This window comes from Sarcophilus harrisii, chromosome 2 (assembly GCF_902635505.1).
Source record: "Sarcophilus harrisii chromosome 2, mSarHar1.11, whole genome shotgun sequence".
Taxonomy (NCBI): Eukaryota; Metazoa; Chordata; class Mammalia; order Dasyuromorphia; family Dasyuridae; genus Sarcophilus; species Sarcophilus harrisii.
In genome coordinates this window covers 373,709,834-373,728,692 of record NC_045427.1, presented here as the reverse complement: position 1 = coordinate 373,728,692, position 18,859 = coordinate 373,709,834, and the positions used below count along the sequence as shown (strand labels likewise).

At 39.1% G+C, this 18,859-nt stretch overlaps 3 protein-coding genes across 3 annotated transcripts in view; all 3 read right to left on the bottom strand.

Annotated features, from left to right (window-relative positions):
- Positions 1 to 5,901, bottom strand: part of LOC100918248 (protocadherin alpha-C2) — a 136,346-nt gene extending 130,445 nt beyond the window's left edge. Inside the window, exon 1 of the mRNA XM_031953413.1 lies at positions 2,410 to 5,901. Coding sequence (XP_031809273.1) covers positions 2,410 to 4,806 — 2,397 coding nt within the window. The 5' untranslated portion in view covers positions 4,807 to 5,901. The remainder of the gene's footprint in view (positions 1 to 2,409) is intronic.
- LOC100918509 (protocadherin alpha-12) overlaps positions 1 to 12,324 on the bottom strand; it is a 104,959-nt gene extending 92,635 nt beyond the window's left edge. Inside the window, 2 exon segments of the mRNA XM_031953417.1 lie at positions 9,791 to 9,867; positions 9,869 to 12,324. Of these exon segments, the coding sequence (XP_031809277.1) occupies positions 9,793 to 9,867; positions 9,869 to 12,178 (2,385 nt within the window). The 5' untranslated portion in view covers positions 12,179 to 12,324 and the 3' untranslated portion in view covers positions 9,791 to 9,792.
- Positions 12,325 to 14,949: 2,625 nt separating this feature from the next.
- LOC100917728 (protocadherin alpha-11-like) lies at positions 14,950 to 18,726 on the bottom strand. Its single transcript, XM_031949310.1, has one exon. It carries the CDS (start codon positions 17,539 to 17,541, stop codon positions 14,950 to 14,952), a length of 2,592 nt encoding a protein of 863 aa, XP_031805170.1. The 5' UTR covers positions 17,542 to 18,726.
- Positions 18,727 to 18,859: the final 133 nt, after the last annotated feature.

The window sequence follows — 18,859 nt, the reverse complement described above, 5'->3', positions numbered from 1 at the left end:
AGGGAAAGCCAGAGTGGCTCCTCAGTCCTCTTTCTTGACCCAGGTAGCAGAGTACAAGGTACTGTATCAATCAGAAGAAGAGGTAGCTTATGGTTGAGTCTCTTTCTTTCACCCTCTATATGGCATCATATAATACGAGGCTTCCCGTGAGAGGGACGTATAAATAGGACTTACAGATGTGACCATTATGGTAACTTCACCCACATAACTTTACAAACTTACTTCTGAAACTGAAAATGCCTTTTCTACTTTTGTGGTTCTTCTTTCATAAGTCTATGTGAATGAAAACTTAATTGGAGATGGAAATGCTCAGGCTTAGAGGTGCCCTGAGTCCTTTTGAATGGAGTTGAATACCTTCAAGAGAAAGAGTCTCCAGCAAATCTTGGAGAAGAAACCACAATCAGAGAAATTAATGGGATTCTGTTCCATCTGACCAAAAGACATGTGAGAATTATTTAGAGACGAAAGAGCTGAAACAAGATGTAAAATACCTAATAAATAAACTATGAGTTAAGACAGCTTTAAGTGTAAACCAATAGGATAGGTAAGAGTAGATAGCTCTGTTGTCTTTTTCATTTGTCTTACTATCAATGTACCCTTATAGTTAAGAGTAGTCCTGATTCAGGCTGCTAACTGTTAGTTCAGATCCAATTTTAGGATTAGCCATATCATAGAAAAGATATTCAGCAAGAATATACCTGTACTAACTCTGGTAGATACAGCCCACCTCATCTTCCTATGGAAATATGTCTGATGAGTAGAGTGTTCTGTGGTGTCTCACTATCAGAAAACATCCACCATCTTGAAAGGACTTTAACTTTAGGGAAAAGCTTTTATCTTAAATGACAAGGATGTGGCCAGAGACTACCAGGAAATGTCCAAAGGACAGATTGAGCTTTGCTCCTAGACAAATCAAATCCAAAGGATATCTTTGCTACTTTTCGAAGAAAAATTTAACCAAATATGTTGCAAAGGAAGGGAGGGAACCTTAATAAAGTAGTCCTAATACATTTGTGTTTTTGTCTTTTGTATTTTGCCACTTCTTTTGTGTAGAGGAAATAAATAGCTGTCCTATACTCAATTCCTATTGTATGTTGAGTATTATTCTACTCCTTTCTTTTGGGGAAACTTTTCACATGAGTCTAAACCTGAGCAATAAGTAAATCATCAGTAGAGCTATAAAATGAAAGTTTAAGCAGCCAAGTATGTCAGAAAAAGAAACATTGATACTTCTTCCCCTCAGAGACTAGGCTCCCAATGATGAACTCAGTTCATCCTCAAGCTTTGGTCCAGAGCAGAGTGAACATTAAGAAAGGAAGTGGATCCTTGGCCACAGAAGTAGTCTCTCAAGATTGGGGCACATAAACATCAATAATATCAAAGTTTTCATAACTATATTTGTAATACTAGAAATCTTTATAACACATTATCTGTATAGAATTGCCCACCCCAATGAACCCCCTTTAACACTGATTTGTTTATTAGGAGATACATCTTTGTGGAATATGCAGGAATATATTTTTCTTTGAGATTGGTATACTCAGTGTTTAGCAAGGAATGAAATATACATATCTCACTTAGAAGTAAAGAGAAGTTTTTTGAAACAGTTTTTGATCTCAATCTACTGACACCAAAAGCCCCAAATAAATTCTAAATCATTATCATTAATAGCAATACCATACATTTTAAACAAACTATTTTAGGTGTGTACAAAAAAATAAATTTGCCCAAGCCATCTACTTTTAACAATTCTGGGTATCTTAGGGAGATGTCTTTTGAGTACAACTGGATGTCTTAGTCCCTTGAAGTTTTAATAGCTTAAAATTTCACTAAGACTTTCACTCTACTTAAGTAATATCTATTAAAATGAAATCACAATAAGGATATACAACATAATTCTAATCTATCATTTTATAAAGTTTGATTTCATGTTTTATAAGACATTCATATTTTCAGTTGGATGTTCCTTCCAACAAAAGAGATGGTATGTCCTCCCTATTTTAATGGAGTTTCAGTAGTTTCTAAGGTGCTACACAATGCTTCATCTAATAATATGTTATGCTTTGAGGCTCATTTTTTCAAATCATGAAAATATGGGATACTTATATGATTTCTTATTCTCTCAGTCATCTAAAATATGTATATAATAGACCTTTTTCTACTAGTTCTCCTCCCTCCCTCAGTTGACCACCAGCTCATGGACTGACACAAAAGAGGTAGAGTATGATGTAAGTGCAAAAATTACTTGCAGATCTTGATCAGAATAGTAACAATGCCTAAAATTATACTTTTGAGTCCCCGAAGAAGATAGATCTTTAAAGTTAATATAGTGAAAATATATATTAAATTTAAAGAAAACGGCATTAAGGCAGAGATCTTCCTATGAAAGAATTCTCTATTAACACTCACCTTTCCCAAGTGTTCTGCTCCATATTCCTGCTGCTCCCCGCTATGTGACTGACTGAGACAAGGCGGGAGATTGGGGCTGAAGGTCATGAGGTCGTTCTTGACTGTTCCTTCTGCAGAGTAAACCCTCTGCCGCCGCTGCCGGGAATAAGACCAGCTCCCAGCTTCGTTCGAACACACCAGGGTAGGCTTGCCAGGCCCATACTCACCTCGTGGGGGCGCAGAACACCTCAACGCCACATAGAGCAACAGACTCAGCACCAACAAACTGGACACTGAGCAGATAGCTATAATCAGATACACGTTTACATCCACCAGCGCTGCCTCCTTTTTAATTCCTGTATCGGCCACTGCTCCAGGAACCTCAGACAAAGCTTTAAGGGCCTGCCCGCTCTCCAGCAGTGACACGCTCACCGTGGCGGTGGCAGACAGCGCCGGCTCTCCGTGGTCCTTTACTAGTACAAGCAGTATCTTCAGAGGCCCATCTGACTCCTCCAAAACTCGCGTTGTACAGATCTCGCCCGTGTACAGTCCGACTCGGAAAGGGCTTCGCCCAATGCCCGCCTCCGGTAGCAACTCATATGACAACCATGCATTGTAGCCTGAATCTGCATCCATAGCTCTGATCTTCGTCACCACGTGGCCTGGAGCCACTGAACGTGATACTAGTGCGGTCACTGGGCTCCAGCCTATCCCAGAACCCGCAAGAGTAGGTAGTACTTCTGGCGCATTGTCGTTCTCATCTAGCACGAACACCTGCAGGCTCACGTTGCTGCCCAAAGGAGGGAAGCCCGCATCGCGGGCGCTCACCTGGAACTGCAGAAGCTCCAGTTCCTCGTGGTCTAGGGGCTGCAAGGCGTACACTTTCCCGCTCTCTGAGTGAACAGACACATAGCTTGAAAGCTGACGTTCCCCCACCCGTCTCTGTACTAGTGAGTAAGACACCAGCGCGTTCTCATGTGCATCTGGATCCAACGCGGACACGGTGAAAATGTGACAGCCCGGTGGGTTGTTCTCCTTCACGAACACTGTATACACAGGCTGCTCGAAAGTAGGGGCGTTGTCGTTTACGTCGCCAATGTCTACAGACACACTGGCGGTGGCCCACAGTGCTGGCGTCCCACCGTCCCTCGCAGTCACCACAAGCTCGTAGGCTGGCACCCTCTCGCGGTCCACTGGGCCCTCCAGTACCAACGAATAGTAATTCCTGAAAGTGGACACCAGCATGAAAGGTCCGGGAGGTGATAGGGAGCAAGTCACCTGCCCGTTGGCTCCTGAGTCACGGTCAGATACGCTAATGAGGGCTATGACTGTGCCGGGAGGGGAGTCTTCTTGGACTGGCAGTGACAGAGATGTCACAAACACCTCAGGAGAATTATCGTTGGCGTCCAGAATCTCCACTAGAACTGTGCAATGACCAGCCATTGGAAGGTTCCCTTTGTCAATTGCCTCGACTCGAATTTCATACATATTATTCTTTTCAAAATCTAATTGTCCTTTTACTCTAATTTCTCCTGTCTCTGAACCTATATGAAAAGTGCCTCGAACTTCAGGAGGTACTGGGCTACGAAATGAGTATAAAATATGTCCATTAGTTCCATCATCAGCATCAGAGGCATTGAGTTGGATCACCAATGTACCGTTTGCAGCGTTCTCTATCATTCTCACTTTATAAACAGATTGGTCAAATTGTGGGGCATTATCATTCACATCCAGCACTTTGATCAGCACTTCAACACTGCCAGTAAGTTCTGGCTTGCCCCTGTCAGTGGCAATCAGTAATAAATGATGTTTTTGAGTTTCTTCTCTGTCTAAAGATTTCTTCAGAATAAGTGATAATGAAGTCGTTTGTTCACTGTCGCTTTGTACATCCAGAGCGAAATATTCATTGGGACTGAGCCTGTAGGTCAAGGCCGCGTTCTCCCCTACATCTGCATCAGCTGCGCCATCTAGCGGAAAACGAGCATCTGGTGGTCTTGATTCAGCAATATTTATTTCTTTTTTATTTTCTGGAAACATGGGCGGATTATCATTAATGTCCTGGATCTCCACCTCCACGTGGAAAACCTGCAGAGGCTTGTCCACGATCACCTCCAGGTGGATGCTACAACCAACACTGCGACCGCACAGCTCCTCCCGGTCGATCCGAGAATTCACAAACAAAATGCCGTTCTGCACATTTACCTCTAGGTAGTCCGCGCGGCCCTTGGACACCACCCGGAACAGCCTCGACACCAGCTCCGCGACCTCCAGACCCAGGTCCTGCGCGATTCGACCCACGAACGTACCGTGTTTCGCTTCCTCCGGCACCGAATAATGGACCTGACCGCTCCCCACTTCCCAGAGTGTGAAGAGCAGAAGAGAAAATAGCAGATGCTGGGCTCTCTGCGAACCCTCCATCACACACACGTAAGATTATCGGTATCAGAATGGTCTCTTTGGAGAAAACAAAAGATTAAATTATTTCTCGCAAACTGTTTGGATCGAGCCAGTCGTGTGATCTCTATCCGATTCCAGGAAAGATTTGCACGAGTTGTTCTGTGATTAGCCCGATTCAGGATGAAGATGCCGGTTTCTTTCTTCACCAAACCTTTTCAGTGAAGAGCGACACCATGTGCATGAATGTGTAACATTTTCAAAAATTCTCAGCTGATCCGGAATTTCCTTTACATGTCTGATATTTTCACCTTTGACTTCTGATTTCTCCTTTTGAAGAAACGATTTCATCTCTGGAGATGATAAATCCCCATCTTCTTTCTCTCCATTGTTGTTCCATGGAACATTTTTGTACCAGAAACATGAAGAGTTTGCTTACTTTTAGAAGAACTCTTCCTGCATTTAGTGTTCTCAGTGGGGAGTCCAGAAGTGTAACTACTCCTGAACAATTGTTTCAGGAGAACCGAGTCCATCCCGTATGACTGTCCAGTCACAGATAATAGCACTTAGATGTGTGTCCCTTTCACATATTTTTAGGTCTTGTCAATATAATATTTCTTCCAGTCAGATTGAGGAGTATGGATTCTCAAAAAGTGGTAAGTGATCCTTCGAATTTTCTTTATTTGCAATTGTATTCAAATTTTTTCTTGGGATGATAATATTTCCCAATGACTTTATTATTATTATTAATTATTATTCCCAATGACCATATTATCTATGCATAAAATTTATTTTAAAAAAGAGACATTCTAAAAATATAAAGAGTAGATTCTTAGTATCTGCACTAAGGTATGATGCACATTGAGTGATAACAAGCAAATCATAAAGTCTTTGAGCCATTTCCTCACTTACAAAATTGGAATAATAATACTTTTAGTACTTACCTCTCAAGGTTGTTGTGGAAATTAAGTGAGATCATGTGAATAAATAACATTGTAGTACTTAAAGTCCTACATAAAGAATTGTAAAGTGCTTTTATCAAAGTAGCTAGAGCTCTGGGCCTATAACCAGGCAGGACTGAGTTAAAATTCCACTTCAGACACTTATTAGCTGTGAGACCCTGACCAAAGTCACTTAAGCTATTTGCCTCAATTTCCTCATCTATAAAATATGGACACCAATACCACCTACCATTCAGAGTTATTTTGAGGGTAAAATGAGATAATATTTTAAAGTTCTTTACAAATCTTCAGGCACTATATAAAATCTAGCTATCTTCATCACCATTATTCTCAGCTGCTCTTCTGTTTCAGAAATCTTCTGTAGATTCTAATAAATGATACAAGGGCAAATTATATTTTGTGTTTGGACCCTCTACCTTACAATATTTATTCTATGTAAATAGGAGAACAAGTCAAAAGGAAGATATGATCAAGCATAGTGAAATTTAAAAATATATATCTAATTCAATTATCTCCTTTTAAATAGAAATAAAATATCATGTTTAAATGTTTGCAAATTTATTCCAGTTCACTTGCTTATCGTCATAATTATGAAAAAATAATTTATTCTGAACATTGAATAGTCTCATTCAGAAAACAATATATATAATCTGAACATTAAAACCTAATTTTATCTTTCATAAAAAGTAGAATATAACAAGGAAATCTTATGTGTCATTACATATTTTTGTAGATGGTGAGGAACTACAGCAATACACCAACATATACTTGAATTTTCCTGCATAAGTAGCCAGATTCAATCTTATATGTAAGTATTTGGGAATCCACAACTCTCCCCAAAGAAGGTGAGTCATGGTCATTGATAAAGCAGCAGTAGGTCTTCTATCATTTGATTTTTATACCTCCAGTATATCCCTAGAAATGAATTTTTAAAAAAAATTTAATGAATTCATCTTCACTTTTCTAGGAACTGCATTCTTTCTTTCCCCTAAATATACTGCTGACAATTCTATTTCACAAATAATTATTAATTACATGCTATATTCAGAGAATAATGCTAGATTTTGAAGGATATGCAAAAAAAAAAAAGTAAGATGGGGTCCTTTCCCCACTATCAACATTTTTACTCTTGCATCATACTTATTTGTGTCATACATATTTTGTACCAATAGATTTTAAGTTCCTTGAAGACAAGGAACTGGTTTGTTCATTTCAGCATGAATGCTAAACCAATCCTTTTGAATTACTGACAGATCCAGAAGAAGATCCCCAGAATACTGAGTAAAACCTTATTGTTGAGTTTTGAAAATACCAAGGACAATATATTGAGCAATAGAAAGAATATTGTATTTGGAGTCAGAGGCCCTGTGTTGTAAATATGGTTCCACTACTTACTATCTGAGAGACCTTAAGAAAATTGTTAACACTATGGGTCATTATTTCTTCCTCTGTAAAAATAAGTGGATTGAACCAGATGGCTGTTAAGGAAGATTCTAGTTCTGACTATAATCTTAGAGAAGACATGCTGAAATTTGCAAAATAGAACCTATATTCATTAGAACACAGATCCACCAAAATATCAAATTATTGCCAATACCTACATTGGACACATAATAAATGCCAAATTTAATTGAAATGAGAGTTAAACCTAGAAAGAAACAAAAAACTTCAGTATGAAATAGAATGTGCCAAATAAAAGTGATGCGAAGTACAAGAAGAAATCTGAAAATCCCAAAGAAGCATTTCAAAAAAAGAACCATCTCTTCTTTGTTCCCAGAAAAGGAAAAAACTAGCAACTCCTGCTTGCAAAAGGAAAAAGCATAGAATAATGTATAAGGAATGATATTTCTGCCCATAAGTGTAAATATGTTTTCTCCAAGGAACAATTCCAATCTTTCTTGAAGGAATAATAATACTTTAGGAACTCTAGGATTGCAATGAACAAAATGTAGTTATTAATGTAACTATTCTAAAGAATCCCACTGATTTTAGAAAAATTGTATTATTCTCCACAGGTTTAAGAGTTCACCGAGCATTTGCTTCATTCATCATGGAAAATCTCATGAATACAAAAGGAGTCTGATTTACAAAATATAGAACATAAAGAATGTTGGGTCAGGCATACTTAATGGAGAAGAATGGGGAGATATGGAAAGGGTGAAAATGTGGTTTTCCCACTTACATCCTGTTTCTTACTTCTGTTCTTGTCCATTGAAGTATCCCCCCAAAAGAACACTATCCCAAGTTAATGAGGAACAGGAGAGAGAAATAGCCCAGTGAAAGTCTAGTCAAATTGTAGAGTTCAATTGCAATGATTTCTAGACCAGTAGTCACACTACTTTAGCTCTACAAGAAGTTATATATAGGTTTCATCTCTAAAGTTCTGCTATCTCCTGGCAGTTGTAAAGCCTGAGAATGGGTGATGCAATAAGCTATCCTACATCCAAACAAAATATTCAATGGGAACAAGAAAGAGACTTTCAAAGAGAATGCTATTCTAAATTTTAAAAAAAGATATAAACTACACTCCAAAATGATTAATAATATGATGTGTACAATTTATCTATCTTCATCCTTGTGTGTAGAATATTTATATTTCAATTTATTAATTTTTACTCACATAGCATTTTAAATTTTCTATCACTTCTGCCAAGTTTTTAATCAACATATTCAACCAACCTTTTAAATAAAATTATTGTTTAAATATTTCCTAAGGAATTTTAATTGAACACAGCTTATATGAAGACAGAGTAAGAGAATGAATAAAATGCTAGCCTTGTAGTCAAAATGTGGGTTTAAATTCTATCTCTTACATTTGCTGGGTATTTGACTCTAGATGAGTCACTTACCCTTTATGTACTTCAGACAACATTCTAGGACTTACAAACAAAAGTCATATACAGGATTGTAGTTTACTTTAGCAAAGATTCCAAACACACTAAGCAAAAGGTAGCTGACTCAAGTACACTTTCCTACTTCTAAATTAATTTAATTACAAGATTCTCCTGCTTTCCTACAAATATCTGAATTTTAAAGCATTTTGTCCTATTTTACAGAATATTATAGGAATTGCTTCCTTAAGGAATCCTTGACTTTCCAAAAACTCCTTATTTTATGCACTTTATATAAGATGAGAAATCTCATGAATTAGATGCTTAGAAAGGTGCACTATATAAAATTTTGGAGATACCACTTAATAATCAGTGGTAGAGTAAACAACATGATAGATAATACTATATATCCTGAAAGAGTTTGATGTTCCAAACAAAAAGGGAGTGGGTATAATCTACTGTTTCATAGTAAAAGATATAATAATGATTCCAATTTTCTCTTTTATACTCATCTAATCAATGCTTTGCTAGCTGAATTCCTATAATATTTTCATGGTCTGCATCTCATGATGTTGACATTCTCTTCCTAGATATAATTTGTTGTTTGCCTATTCTGTGTGGACTTTTTTCTATATCCTTTCATAAACTAGAAAGTCCACTCAACCTGCTGAAGACTTTCCTCTCTTTCTCTTGTCATAAATGGAAAAATATTAATATGAATTATCTTATGCAACACTGAGACGCATACAATTATCTACATTACTGAGTGTATGCTGGGATCTTGAAGCCTCTAACATACCACTGAGGGCACAACAGGAGTTATCATCATCAATAACAACAATTAAAAAAAAAGTTTATAGCTTAAAAAAAGCAATACATGTTTCTTCAAAAATCATTTAAGCCTATAACTAACCAACTGAGAAATGCAACATTTGGGATCACAGGGATAAAAGCACAAATTAATATAAAATAAAAATCAAAAATTAAACATAAAGATAGACGTTTAAAAGCCTTCATCATTTTAGATTTCCTAATGATAGCTTTAGATATATGTTAGTCAAATATAAAGCTTTCTTCAACCATTATGGACCAATTACCTTCATTTAAAAATGAAATATTTTCAAAGTTAATCATCAGCATAAAAAACTAATGATAAATTTTAAATTTTGAAATATACATATATATATACACATAATTGAAGAACAAGTAACTCACAATTAGACAGGGAATCTGACTCTCCTCATTTGATTGGGGAATGTTAGGGCTGAAGGCCATGAGATCAGTTTTGGCCGAGGCTTCTCCAGAGCAAACTTTCTGCCGTCGCTGCTGGGAATAAGACCAGTTTTCTACCCCATTAGAGCACACCACTGTGGGCTTCCCAAGCCCATACACACCCTGTGAGGGTGCTGAACACTGAAAAGCCGCATACAGAAGAAGACTTAGCACCAACAAACTAGACACCGAGCAGATGGCTATGATTAAATATACATTCACATCGACTAGAACTGCCTCCTTTCTAAGCCCCGTCTCAGGTATGGGTCCAGCAGCTGCAGCTGCAGTATTGAAAGACAAGGTCTTCACCGATAATCCACTCTCCACCAGGGACACGGTGATTGTGGCTGTTGCGGACAAAGCCGGTTCTCCATGGTCTTTTACTAAGACAAGCAGGATCTTCCGAGGGCCATCTGACTCCTCCAGGGCGCGGGTAGTGCTGATCTCTCCCGTGTACAGACCCACTCGAAAGGGGCTACGTCCGACGCCTACCTCTGGCAACAACTCATAAGCCAGCCACGCATTGTAGCCAGAATCCGCATCCACAGCCCGGATTTTTGCCACTACATGGCCCACAGTCACTGACTGTGACACCAGCTGGGTCACTGGGCTAACACCAGAGTGAGGTGGCAACACAGTCGGAACATTGTCGTTCTCATCCAGCACAAATACCTGTAGGCTCACATTGCTGCTTAAAGGAGGGAAGCCCGCATCCCGAGCGCTCACCTGGAACTGAAGCAGCTCAAGCTCCTCGTAGTCCAGGGGCTGCAAAGCGTACACTTTCCCACTCTCTGAATGCACAGACACGTAGTTCGACAGCAAACGCTCCCCAACCCGCCGCTCCACTAGGGAGTAAGATACCAGTGCGTTCTCCAGCGCGTCTGGATCTGATGCGGACACTGTGAAGATGTGATGTCCCGGAGGATTGTTTTCTTTCACAAACACTGTGTACACCGGCTGCTCGAAGGAAGGAGCATTATCATTTACATCTCCAATAACCACAGTCACTTTGGCTGTGGCCAAAAGCATTGGTGTTCCACCATCCCTCGCAGTCACCACCAATTCATAGACTGGTACGCTTTCACGGTCAACAGGACTGTTCAGCACCAGCGAGTAATAATTCCTGAAAGTGGACACCAGAATAAAGGGTCCGGGGGGTGACAAGGAACAAGTCACCTGTCCGTTGGTGCCGGAATCACGGTCAGACACACTGATGAGGGAGATAACAGTGCCTGGAGGGGCATCTTCTAGGACTGGCGGCGACAGGGAGGTCACAGACATCTCAGGAGCGTTATCATTAATGTCCACGACTTCCAACAAGATTGTGCAATAACCAACCATAGGAGGAGCTCCCCTGTCAGTGGCTGTTACCTGAATTTCATATACATTATTATCTTCAAAATCGAGTTCCCCATGTATTCGGATGTCGCCAGTAACTGAGTTCATAATAAACATTGATTTTTCACTTGCTGGTGAAATCCTTTTAATTGCATAAGAAATCTCTCCATTGATTCCTTCGTCAGGATCTGTAGCGTTAAGGTTTATCATTAGTGTCCCGTTTGGTGAGTTTTCAAAAAGTTTAACTTTATATTCGGATTTATCGAATTTAGGAGGGTTATCATTCACATCCAAGACGGTGATAAGTAACTCAACTGTTCCAGTAAGCTCAGGTTTTCCCCCATCAGTGGCCGTCAGTAACAAACTGATTTCTGGAGTTTCCTCTCTGTCCAATAGTTTATGTAGTACTAGTTCAGGCAACATTCTTTTGTTATCATTTTTAGTTATCATTTCCAGAGTAAGATAATCATTGTGACTAAGTTGGTACTTCAGGAGAGAGTTTGCGCCAATATCCGCATCTGACGCGCCCTCTAGTGGAAAACGCGAGTCTAACAATCTAGATTCTGAAATAAAAACGTTTTGTTGTTTTTCCGAGAACACGGGCGGATTGTCATTAATATCTTTGACCTCCACCTCCACATGGAAAACCTGCAAAGGTTTGTCCACGATCACCTCCAGGTGGATGCTACAAACAGGGCTGCGGCCGCACAGCTCCTCACGATCGATCCGCGAATTCACAAACAAAATGCCGTTCTGCGCATTTACCTCCAGGTAGTCCCTGCGGCCCTTGGACACCACCCGGAACAGTCGTGACACCAGCTCTCCGACCTCCAGACCCAGATCCTGCGCTATTCGCCCCACAAATGTACCGTGTTTCGCCTCCTCCGGTACGGAGTAAAGGATCTGCCCGCTTCCTATCTCCCAAGCTGTGCCGAACAGAATCGAGAAGAACAGCTGCCGGGTACCCAGGCCACCACTTTGGGAAATCCCCATAGCCCACGCTGATGGAATTATTAGTGGAGTAAGAAAAATAATTGCTTGAAGTCTGAGTATCCACAATATATCTGTTTCCTTAAATATATTGATATTGAACTATCAAGCATCCTCCACCAAAATGGCTCCTATTCTCCTATGACTGGTTACAGTATCCAAGAATGGAAATTTTTCGTTCTCTCACCTTTTGAGTGGACAGCGACACCATGTGCTCATTTGTGTAAGTTTTTTTTGAAAGAAATATTTTCTTTTTTATGTGGGGTTTATGCTTTTCACCCTATGAGTCGCTAGTTTTGTCTTTCCTTCTAAACCATTTAAATATATATTCCATTCAATTATAACATTTGCTGAAATCAAGTGTTATATAAATTTTACTTTCTTTGCCTTAATACCCTGTTATCTCCTTTCACTTAAAATTCACAGATACATTTCAAAATATCAATCGATGAATAATAAATTCAAAATACCTTAAGGAAGAGTGGCACGAGAGGAATTGTTCACTGCCGATGTTGCCAGTTTGATCTTAAGCAGGTCACTTAATGAAATTACTTCATATATAAAATGAGAGTTTTAAATTAGATGCTCTTAAAAGTCCCTTCCAGCTCCTGATCGATAGCCATAAGATTTTCTAATGTTATTGGTTGTACAGAAGTAAGGAAGAAAATCCAGTGATTGATCTGTTATTGAAGACCACTAACAATGATTTGGGGTTAAAAATAATTCAATATTATCATCAGTTTTTAAATGTTTTATTAAATGGGAACGCATTTCATTCATTTAATTTTTAAAACATTTAAGATCTAGAAATTTTTTTCTAGATAGAAAATTGATAAATATTCCCATGCTGTTATGTAGACAATAAATTCACTTGTATTCTTTGTTATTTAGATGTATCTAGTTGATATGAAAGTGTTTCCTTTGTTTTCAGTTGATTTCTCCAACAGATTTATTTTCTGGAAGCTGAGATTCAGAGAGAAATGTTGTGTCTTTGCACACATTATCTTAAGCTGAAGTATAAAACTTTTTTGTTTCAGGTTTTGAAATGCAATACCTCCAGTAAATCCTTAGAGTTTCTGTTAATTGTCAAATGGCCACTTTATAGGTCAATTTAATAGTAAGGTACTTATTGATCATTAATAAAGAAAATCATAGAAATTGCTAATCGTTCCCTGCAATCTAGTTATGTGCTTATTTAAATGCTTTCTTCAGAGGAGACCTAAGATTAAGATGACAAAGCAAAGGTTATTCCAAAGACCTTCCATGTTTTGCCATCTTCTAGATCATTCTGAAAGGGGAAGAAAGAACAAAATAGGGTCTACAATAGGAGAAAAAGAAACTTAAAACCAAGAAACCATGAAACAAGAAGCTGAATATCCACTTCAATAAGTTTTGATTATTTTACAACTGTAGGTAGGTAGTAAATGGGTTCTGTTATGAATAAAACACTTGTGAAACTGGAAATTATTTTCTTAAGATAGTTATTTCCTTTTCGATCTATATGATTCCAGATAGTATCTGGTTATGATGTCAATTCTGAACAAAAACAAAAAAGACTCTTTACAATCAAGTAACTAGCATTCAGCTGTTATATGGACTATTAGAAGTTATTAGATTAAGAATGAAATGTCGAAGTTGAGAAAAATGTTTATTTTTCACATGTATTTTAATACAAATGAAGTTTTATTGTGCTTCCTTTTTTCATCAAAAAATCATTTAATTACAATCTTCATTGTAATAAAAATGGGTGCTTTACACAGACATCATCAAGAAATTATTACATTGTAAAACAAACCCAAGCACTGAAAGAAAATGCCAAGTTTATAAGGTAGCACTCAAATAACTAGATTATAAGAAGTGAAAAGCAAGGAAGAAGATTTAAATAGCATACATGGGCTATGAGCATGACTATCAAGAGCATCATGGACTAGACTAAAAAACTGAAGTGATTTGCAAATTAGCACTTTGAAGTTATCCAAACTTTGCAAATGTGATTAGCTATACAAAGTAGAATCACCTACTTCACATGATCCTTTTAAGGACAAAAGGGCTCTTTTTTTTCCTCTAGTAAAAATGGCATCCATTCATTCAAATAAACATTTCTAGACTGTCTCACTGGAAACTACAAACTTAATATTATTCCACCAATTTCCAATATTTCTTGTGCTTTAATAGTCATTGGTAATGACAGGGACTGGGGTATCATCCTTTAAAAATGACTACCACATTCCATTAAATGTTGATTGCTATGATGAAGTTATTTCAGCATCTTCAAAAATTACATTTTTTCCCCAGAGAAAAAAATGGCGCTAGGGTTTTCAGGTACCAAAACAATACAGAGTTTCATACTACCCATAGTTTAAACAGGGACTGCATATGAATGAGCTAGATCCAGCTCAGAAAATGAGAGAAATATTGAACTGGGTTCCACTGAGGAAAGGATATGAGATTTTCAACAATAGCAAGCATCCCCTGACACAAAATGACATTATATATATGTATATATACATATATATTTATATTTATATTCTTCTAGTAATGCTACATGGCTGAAAATCATGAAACACTACAATCTCCAAAGAATCTAAATTATAAGGGACACAAAACAAATCGGGGACAGAGACATGGTAGGTACAGTTAGGCTGCAGCATTTTATGAGCAATGATATGAATGCCAGATACAGTATAAAACATCATGCAGGTAAAATATCAGAAAAGATTATATGATTATGTAGACAAAGAGAAATATGATAGTTTCCAAGTGCTGCAAAGTACTCACAGAATGCTTACTCTTAAAAAGGAAATAAAGTATTTGAGTAGATTCTTTATGAAACATTTGTGTGAATGACAACAGCTTGAGAAGAAAAACAAGGACAAGATCAAGAAGATGAGAAGCAAGAGAAGGAAGGAATTTAAAATGATAAAAACCAACTTGCTACAATGTTTTGTGTAAGTATTGCTGGAATATAAAAGACTCACCTTGCCTAAAGGTTCCTTCTTGGCCTCTTGCTGTTCTCTATCTGAAGGTACTGGACATAGAGGAAGGTTAGGGCTGAAGGCCATGAGGTCATTCTTGCCAGTTCCTTCTCCAGAACAAATCTGCCGCTGCTGCTGGGAATACGACCAGCTTCCTGCCTCGTTTGAACATACCAGAGTGGGCTTCCCAGGCCCGTATATGTCCTGTGTTGGTGTAGAGCATCGAAGCATGACATATAGCAGTAGGCTCAGTACCAACAAACTGGACACAGAACAGATGGCTATGATCAAATACACGTTCACATTCACTAGAGTTGTTCCCTTGACAATGGATGAAGCTGCTGGCTGTCTAGCTACCCCAGAAGACGTCTGAAGGGCCTGACCACTCTCCAAAAGTGACAAACTTACTGTAGCTGTGGCAGATAACATAGGTTCTCCATGGTCTTTTACTAGCACTAGCAATATCTGTTTCAGTCCATCCGACTCCTCCAGGGCCCTAGTTGTGCTGACCTCTCCAGTATACAGACCCACTCGGAAAGGGCTGTGTTCAACGCCCACTTTTGGAAGCAGCTCATAAGAGAGCCAGGCATTATACCCAGAATCTGCATCCACAGCCCTAATCTTGGCCACTACATGGCCCACAGTCACTGACTGCGACACTAACTCGGTAACTGGGCTAACGCCGGAGTAAGGCGGCAGCACAACCGGCGCGTTGTCATTCTCGTCCAGCACAAACACCTGCAGACTCAGGTTGCTGCTCAGTGGAGGGAAGCCAGAGTCGCGAGCGCTCACCTGGAACTGCAGCAGCTCCAGCTCCTCGTGGTCCAGGGGTTGCAAGGCATACACTTTTCCACTCTCTGAGTGCACAGACACGAAGCTCGACAGAGGACGCTCTCCCACCCTCCTCTCCACCAATGAGTAAGATACTAACGCGTTCTCCTGAGCATCAGGGTCCGATGCGGATACTGTGAAGATATGATGCCCCGGTGGGTTGTTCTCCCTCACGAACACAGTGTACAAAGGCTGCTCGAAGGCTGGCGCATTGTCATTCACATCGCCAATGCCCACAGAAATTCTGGCTGTGGCCCGAAGAGCTGGAGTACCCCCATCCCTCGCAGTCACTACTAGCTCATAGACTGAGATGCTCTCCCGGTCCACAGTGCCGTCCAGCAGTAGAGAGTAGTAATTTCTGAAGGTGGACACCAGCGTGAAGGGCCCCGGAGGAGACAGCGAGCAAGTCACCTCCCCGTTGGCGCCTGAATCAGGATCAAACACGCTGATGAGAGCTATGACTGTGCCTGGTGGGGCATCCTCACGAACTGGCAGAGAGAGCGACGTCACGACCACCTCTGGAGCGTTGTCGTTGATGTCTAGGACCTCCACCAAAACCCTGCAGTGACCCACCATCGGAGGGATTCCTTTATCGTTCGCCTCTACCTGAAGTTCATAGAATTTATTTTCCTCGAAATCCAAATTTCCATTTATTCTAATTTCACCTGTATTTTCATTTAACCTAAACAAGTCATTTCCCTTTGGTTTTATCGAACGCAATGAATATTGTAAAACTTTATTTATTCCTTCGTCCCTATCCGTAGCATTGACCTTTACTATAAATGTGCCGTTTGCAACGTTTTCCAATAATTTCACCTTGTATTCTGACTGATCAAACTCAGGATCATTATCATTTACATCTAACACCGAAATCTTTAATTGTACTGTACCGGTGAGTTCCGGTTTGCCCCCGTCAGTGGCGGTTAGTAACAGATCAATCTCAGCAGTATCTTCTCTATCCAAAGATTTTCTTAACAAAAGTGACAAAGCTTTACTTTGCTCACTACTCGTTTGCATTTCCAAAATAAAATATTCATTAGGACTGAGTCCGTAGGTCAAGAGAGAATTCACTCCGATATCTGCATCTGAGGCACCCTCTAGCGGAAATCGAGAGTCAGGCTGTTTAGATTCAGATATGAACAGCCTTTGTTCTGAGGCAGGAAACATAGGAGCATTATCATTAATGTCCTTGATCTCCACCTCCACATGGAAAACCTGCAAAGGTTTGTCCACGATCACCTCCAGGTGGATGCTACAAACAGGCCTGCGGCCGCACAGTTCCTCACGATCAATCCGAGAATTCACAAACAAAATGCCGTTCTGTGCGTTTACTTCCAAGTAGTCCTTACGGCCCTTGGACACCACCCGGAACAACCGAGGCACCAGTTCCCCAACCTCCAAACCCAGATCTTGCGCGATGCGACCCACAAACGTACCGTGTTTAGCTTCCTCCGGCACCGAGTAATGGACCTGGCCACTCCCTACCTCCCAGAATGTGTGGAGAAGAAACGAAAGGATCAGCTGCTGGAGTTTCAGACCGCCTACCTCAGAAAATCCCATTATAAACAAAGAATATATCTAATTCTCTCCTTCGTGGTTTGCAGTTTATACTAAAACAAGATTCTTTGGAAGCGACATACAGTGTTCGCTAGTTTCCAGTGATATGGATTTAAAAACATGGATGCTTGGTGAAGTCTCAATGCAGTGTCCTTAAAACCGTGAGAAGAGCGGCGAGTTCGTGCCTGCAGAATTTATTTGAACCGAGAGCGTCACCTTGTGGTAATTTAGGTAAGTCTGAAATTAAGTGTTGAGCCGCATCAATTGTATTTTTTCCATATTGTCTTGCGCCTCTCAATTCCTCTTTCTTTGAGTCTCTTGATTTTATTCACTAATATGGTATTTCTGAATTGTGGTACACAGAAAAAGACAGCATATTCTTCCACATTCCTTCTTAATGAAAATGAACTTAAGATTCTTTTATTTTCATTTGAAAAAAGGATCGCAGAAATTCTCTTCCACACTCTTATTTTTTTTTTTTATTTACTAGATCATCAGCTTTAGGAAACTTAAGACTTTGTCCTTTTGGGGTTTTTTTCTTTCTTTTTACATTTTAAATGCCTCTAACTTATGCATCAATAAATGCTTATTGAATTTATTGAAAAGCAAAGCTTTAGTCGAATGTCACTTTGACATCTACCCTTTGTCAAATTTTGCAAGATTGCAGCTATATTTGTTATCTTAAATAGAAGCATAAACCAAAAACGTTGTCCAATTGTTCATGATTGTAGCTATACTTATTATCTTGAATAGGAGAATAATAAAAGAAGTTTCATTTAATATGCCAGACAAATTAGTTGTTAGTGAAGCTAGCCGATATTACTATCTGTAAGGAAGATGGATAGACTCAGAAGTCTTAGAGCTTCCCTAAACACAAAAGAAATATTTCATTTGACCCAATCTTGCTTTCAAAAATGAAGCAATTATTTTTCTGAATGAGAATGTAACTTCTAGTCAAGTGGAGTTACTGAAGTGATTTCACTGATATTGAAAACTACCCAGTGTGGACTTATCCTCCATCTTATGAATAATATCAGCATCTCATATGTCATTTATAAATGATTCACCAGTAATGATACTACCCAATATGTATCACAAATATTGATGAACCTATAATTTTCAGACTTCATAGTTGGCCTTCTAATTATTATATCACAATGCTAACTAGAATAATAGTCCATGAAAAGAGATATCTGAAGATTGTAATTTTTCAATGAAAATTTGACTGAACAATGAAGGAGGATTTCTTCCACCATGATGGAAGTATCAGAAAGAAATTGTGAGCTCCTAAGACAGTGGAAATATATATATATATATATAT